General features: G+C 44.5%; 1 protein-coding gene across 2 annotated transcripts in view; it reads right to left on the bottom strand.

Moving 5' to 3' along the window:
* Positions 1-470: 470 nt before the first annotated feature.
* FER (FER tyrosine kinase) overlaps positions 471-6,123 on the bottom strand; it is a 437,163-nt gene continuing 431,510 nt past the window's right edge. For both annotated transcript variants that reach the window (XM_055315286.1, XM_055315287.1), the window contains exons 19-20: positions 5,841-5,963; positions 471-4,667 (exon numbers count right to left, since the gene is read on the bottom strand). In XM_055315286.1, the coding sequence (XP_055171261.1) occupies positions 4,522-4,667; positions 5,841-5,963 (269 nt within the window). In that variant the 3' untranslated portion in view covers positions 471-4,521. The remainder of the gene's footprint in view (positions 4,668-5,840; positions 5,964-6,123) is intronic.

Here is a 6,123-nt window from a genome sequence, read left to right as displayed (position 1 = left end):
ACGCTCTTACTCCTGGGCAGGTTAAAGTGACTGGCACTCAGGTCAGCAGGGTCTTTCTACCACCCAAGACTCTCCATCCTTATTAGGGAACCGAGTGATTCTGAACGTCTATACTCCACAATTCAGAATTTAACCTCTGAGTCAGCGTGAGGCCGGAGGCCGGTTTTCAAGGGCAGGGGGGTGAGCATATCCTAAGATTGAATTATGACTGAGCTACGGAGTTCATGCACCTTCTGTAGGACGGTATTATCCTTTAATACCAGATACTGTGGGTCTCTAAGACTATCGGTATCTTCTTCAAGTAGGTAATCTTGTATGTGAATATTTCCTTTTGCAGAAGTGAATATGCAATTCAGGATTCTCCCCAATAATATAGTATTCAGGCTTAATATGAAACTAATCAAAACAGAGAAAAATAAAATTGAAATATTTAATAAAAAAATGTCTGGTATGCATTGAGCAAATCAGAGTTAGTAATAAAAGAGGTAACTTTATTTTGATGGTAAACTTTCATGCTAACTTAATAGTATAATGGAAATGTAATATAACTCATTTTCATATAAAATCTTTGTTTCCATTTAATTAGCATATTAATACATAAAGAAGACGTGTCTTTTTTCAATGCCCGCCCTTTTGTTGCCCTTATTTTGCGTTGTTCTCGGTTCTGTGTGCGGTCTCTGACCTAGACCCAAAAGTCAGTCTTTGCAGACTGAGAACAGCGCCTACGGACGGTCAGTTCTGGTGGTAGGAGGCTCCCAACCTGCGGGTGCTGTGATCGAGGGGGACCCGTAAAGGCAGAGGGCTGGGACAAACGGCCTGTCTTCAGAATGTGTCGGTCTCACTTCAGATGACCCCCGGCCATGTGACAGTGCCCACAGAGCAGAGCACCTGAGGTTGGCAGGTACACCCTTGGAACGTCTGCCGACTCACAGGAAAGCACGCTCCGGTGCAGTGCCTGAGCGCGCTCGTAATGACAGCGCCACGCCGTCACTGATATTTGCATTGTAAGGTTGGTGTTCATCCCATGAACGAGGGCCTCAGTGTGGGGCGTATATTATGATTAAAATGCTTTCTTCTTGACACGGTCTTGCAGCTATTTTAGTGGTATTAGCCGAACTATATGAAACTATATGGCAAAACCAAAATGTGAGTATAAAACATAGACAAGGAAACCGTGTTGCGGCTTAAAGGAAATTAAACCTCTTTCAATGACTAAACATTAGCTTTTCTTTTAAAGAGAACCTTCGAATGAAAAAGTTGTGAAACGTGCACTGAACAATAGCGAATACAATTAGGCTCATGGTCTGTACTGATCTGCTGGTAAGATGTTTCAATAATGTTGTATTTGTGATAAAATGGTGATTTATGGGTGAAGAACTGTACTGCCTGTATTATATTTGGGAGATAAGAGGGAAATGATTACATGAGATCTCTCACTGGGGACTCGGGGGCAGGATGGGCTGAAATAAGGCCTCTGGTTTTAGAAGTTTAAACAAAACCTATTAATCCTTTATTAATATTTTCCTGGAAGAGAAAGAATATATTCGCTTTGAGAAGTAACCTCATATTGCATGGGATACGAAATTAATTTTCGGTTTCAGATATTGGTAGTAAACATTAATTTGACATTAAAAGATTTCATTTTTTGAAAAATGATGGGCTACCTAATTATTTGTCATAAAGGTTCCTGGGGGACTCAAGATGGAAAAATGCAGGTGAGTCAGGCTGCCGGGCCTCATCTTCTCCCCATCCCCACACTGTATTCATGAATTCAAAGAATCCTTGCAGGAGCTGTGTAGGAATGATATATGCAACTCTTTGGAAAAATCCATTAACAACACAAAGATTTGTGACCTGGCTTAATTACATTCAGTCTAGTGGCAATTGTGGTTGCTGTTTTCTTACTAAACAAGTTATAGGGGTCCTGTGCATTTCTGAAGCCTTCTTTCCCTTACATCAACTTGCAAATTTGGAACAGTATTTATATGTATGCTTTCTGGGTATGGATTAGCCTCTTAAAGTACATAATTCCAATAATTATCACTGACAGAAGGGATGAATAAATTATGCTCCAAGCACAACAAAATTAAGAGTAAAAAAATGGTTTGCATAAGTTTTTCTTAAATGCATGTGCCTATATTAAATTTAATATCCCATGCAACTGATCCTGAAAGACTCCCAATGAGTTATTAATACTCAACTATACCGCTGCCTGCTTTGGGACAAAGAATAAGATAGAATTTAAATGCTGCAGATGTCACGATGTTTTGAAAAGCTTCTTTAATTTAAGCACAGAGTTATGATGTGAATTGCAAATTCTAACAGCCCGGATGAGTGAAATATCAATGCCACGTTCATTCTTTACACCAGAATGCAAAGATTAAGCTTCGGGTCTTGTTCACAAAATTAAAGCCAAAACCGTCATTCCCTCTCCTTGCAGAGAGCTTAGCACTGAGGCTAGTAAGTGATGAGAGGCTGTTTTCTTTAAACAAAGAATATTACAAAGAGACTCGTTTGGAAGTACGGACAAAGGGTAAAAATGTCCCATCTGACTCGTTCTTTTGAAGGCTGGCAAGTGCCTGAAGACCGCGGCACTTAATTAATGCGTCTGTGTTTTGATTTACCGTATATGCCTTCAAAGGAGGTTTCCATTTATTTACCGTATCTGACAGAAAGGGAGACAATGCTGATTTTTTAAAAAGTTGCTTGTCTGTTGCAGTGTGTTTTGCAGGGCGAGTTTATTCGGCTTTCATTGGAGTCTGGATGTAGTGATTATTAAATGTGCACACACCCTGCAAGGAAATTGAAATGACAGACACAAGGCATCTTCTTCTCTTCAGTATTGTCCTTTATACCCGTTAGAGTACTGGGTGCGGGTTCTGTGCACTGGTATTGGTGGGCAGTGAACAGCTGGAGGGGGCAGCGGGAGTTTTCTATCCCATAGCTCTTCCAATAGATATAACCAAACGATCACTAAGGTGCTAGTTATCTGGACACAGGCCCGAGCACTCACTAAGAGCTCTCAAGCCACATTTACCCCTGAGCATGACCATCTCCTGCACACATATTTATCCTGAGAGGCAACTATATACAGAACACAGGGGTGAGTTCCCTGGATGCAGCTAATATTCAGCTCAACAGAAGCCTACCCTCAGCTCTATGTTATGTGTTATTTACCTGGAGCATCCCCAGAACTGCGCCTGCACACCTGTCAGCTAAGATAAGGATGTCCAGGTAGCAGGATAAGGGTAAGTGAAGGGGGACAGCAGAAACGGGAAGGCTGTCCCTGTGTCTTCGCCCTCAGTGATGTTCATTTGACTTCTTAACCGTTTGCTCCTGCTTATTGGCAGCGTGTGTGTGTGTGTGTGCATGCGCGTGTGCGTGTACACACATCAGTGTGTTGATGAACTAGAATCATGAAATCCTTTCAGCTCTGGAAACGGGTGGAAATCAAGAGGATTAACTACCAGGGTGTCTCCTCTGAGGTGAAGGTACTTAACCAAAGGTAGGCTCTTATTTCTGTGACCTTGTGCTCTGTAGTTTTGCTAAAAAGTTTTCTTGCTGCCATTAAGCTCTAACTAACTATGAACTTCTGGAAACATTTCTTACAATTTTTGTTGTGAATTCAGACCATAAAATAATAGGTTGGTGTGTGTGTGTGTGTGTGTGTGTGTGTGTGAAAAGGCATAACTCTGATAAGAAGGCAGACTATATTTTCCTTCTCTTCCCTTTGATTGCTTCGGTAGCCACTCCTTTCTCCAGACCCCCCCACCCCAATCAAACTTGCTTCTTGCTGGCACAGCTCCCAAAAAACCTCCTTTAAGAGCTGCTATTTCAACCCTAAGCATGGGCTCTGGGAGGACATTCCATGCATCGCTGGCCAATGCCCAGACAAAGGAGCAGGGGAAGCAGCTACCTTCCTAATAATACAGGAGTGTGATGCTTCCCACACGGCACTTATTTCTGGCAAGAAAGAAGAGAAAAACCCTAAGAGGTCCAACTAATTCCCAATATAAAATGGTGTTTACAAACAGAATCTTGCCTTGGCAGAGCAAAGAGCTGCCTTTGGTTGGAATGTGTCCTGCAGACATGGCATTACCAATGCTGCTTTTAGCACCGATGGAGTAGGGTCTGTGTCATAGGGCAGCAGCCCGGGGACTGCACCTGAAGTAGAAAACCTCTGACAAACATCAGTGGTCCTGGTGTGGGAAAGATCTGCTCTTCCCTCACACCGAAAGGCTGTGCTTTTCTATTTACAGTGGCCTGAAATGGCAGGATTGCTGCAGTGAGCTAATAAAGCCCTTGGTAAGAGTGTCTGTTTCTTGAATACATTTTTGCCCTTGTCTTTTTTTGTGAGTGGCACATACTTAAAAACAAAACAAAACAAAACAAAAACCAGTTAATAACAAAAGTCACCTTAGAAGACTGTTGCAGGTAATGTGGTATAAACTCATTGTTAGCGGGGAGAACGATGTCACTCTGCCGGACGCCCAGGTCCCAGAGGCGGTTGGCACTGCTCCGTCACTGTGTGACTTTCTTCTTGATGACCGTGAGCTCTTTCTGAAGTTCACTGAACTTGGGGCGGTTCTCAGGTTTATAATCCCAACACTTCATCATAATTTTAAAAATGTCCTCTGGGCAATGCTGGGGGGCTGACATTCGGTACCCTGAAGACCCAAGAGGAAGAGAGCAGAGGGTTCAGGAAAGACGGAAATGCGCACATGGGGCCTTATGTGGCTGGTGATCTTCAGTACCTTATGTTGTAGGTGGAACAGAGACAGAAAACCCGTTTCAGGGCACACTGACTTCTGTTTTCTACAAGTGATGCAGAATCAGTATTACAGAACCATTGGGTTACCTTTTGGCTGGAATAACTCATTTTTCATGTGTTCATTTGTCACAAAGTCTGAGGCAAGATAGATCACATACAAACACATATTTTAGTTGCTCTCAGCATTGGCTTCTGCTTTTAGAATGTGCCGTTAGGTGGTGTGGGCCGAGCTTTAGAGAATCATCTATACAACCCAGGGTTCTGGAGATGAAGAGAGGATGAGGATTTTATAGACACTAATTCAAACATGAAATAAAAATGAACAGGAGTTCTATTCCTTGACAGCCCAAGAAGAGCCTTGAATTCGAAGCCACCTGGCGGTGTGCCGGGCCACGCGCACCTGCCTGTGGTCGTGGATGCGGGGAGGAGGATGGCTGAGAGGGGAAAGCAGGGGGCTGGCAAGTCCTCCTCCTGCACCAGGTCTACAGCCCGGCCCCTCCAGAGCATCAGCAGGCACCACCACCGTGTCGAAAGCATTCTCTCTGCTGCGAGCCGCAGATGACACAGGTGCATGCCAGTGTGTCACCATCACCGACCTGTTCCCGTTTCTGATCTGGGAGCAGTACATGGCTTCTTCAGAAACGTCAGAAAATTTTCAAACACCTCACTCTCCAGTCTAACTATGTTTCAATTTACGATACTATTAATGGCGCTCAGTTGGCACAGAATAAAAAAAAAATAAGAGGTTGGGGAACGCTACTCTATTTTGCTTGAAGGCAGGGAGAGGCACAGCCTTGCAGGTGTCATGCCAGGTCGGGGCAATGAGAGACAAGCCTGTAGCTCTGTTTTTAAAACTATTGGAATCCTTAGAAGTTTCTTCGGTGGTTGTTGGTTTTCGTTTTGTAAGCACCCCCCACCCGCCACCATCCATGGGATGCCAAAGCAGATACAGCGGCACCTCCGCGGTGTTGTTCACACGCCCTCCTTGCGCTGGGACGTCCCTGGACCCGGTGTTGCCACGGCCCCCGGGGCTGGAGGCGAACCCTTCCACCCCATGTCTTCGGCTCACCTCTTTCCACTTGCTCCCGCGCCTGCTGATTTGTCATTCCGGGGTAGGGGCACACTCCTAAGCTGAAGGTCTCCCAGAGGAGGATGCCGAAGCTCCACACGTCGCTCTCAGAACTGTATCTCCCTGCAGGCAGACAAAACCATAACCAGGTAAGTGGGTGATGCGAGGGCCACTTCTGTTCTGCGTGCCTTTGCTGGGCACACGTCAGTGTACTTAAACTTGCCCACGGAATGCCAGTAACTAGTCACTGGTTTTCCTTTGCAGAACTAGTACTATTACCAAC

Source organism: Nyctereutes procyonoides, unplaced genomic scaffold, assembly GCF_905146905.1.
Source record: "Nyctereutes procyonoides isolate TBG_1078 unplaced genomic scaffold, NYPRO_anot_genome, whole genome shotgun sequence".
Taxonomy (NCBI): domain Eukaryota; kingdom Metazoa; phylum Chordata; class Mammalia; order Carnivora; family Canidae; genus Nyctereutes; species Nyctereutes procyonoides.
This window is presented reverse-complemented; position numbering and strand designations above follow the sequence as displayed.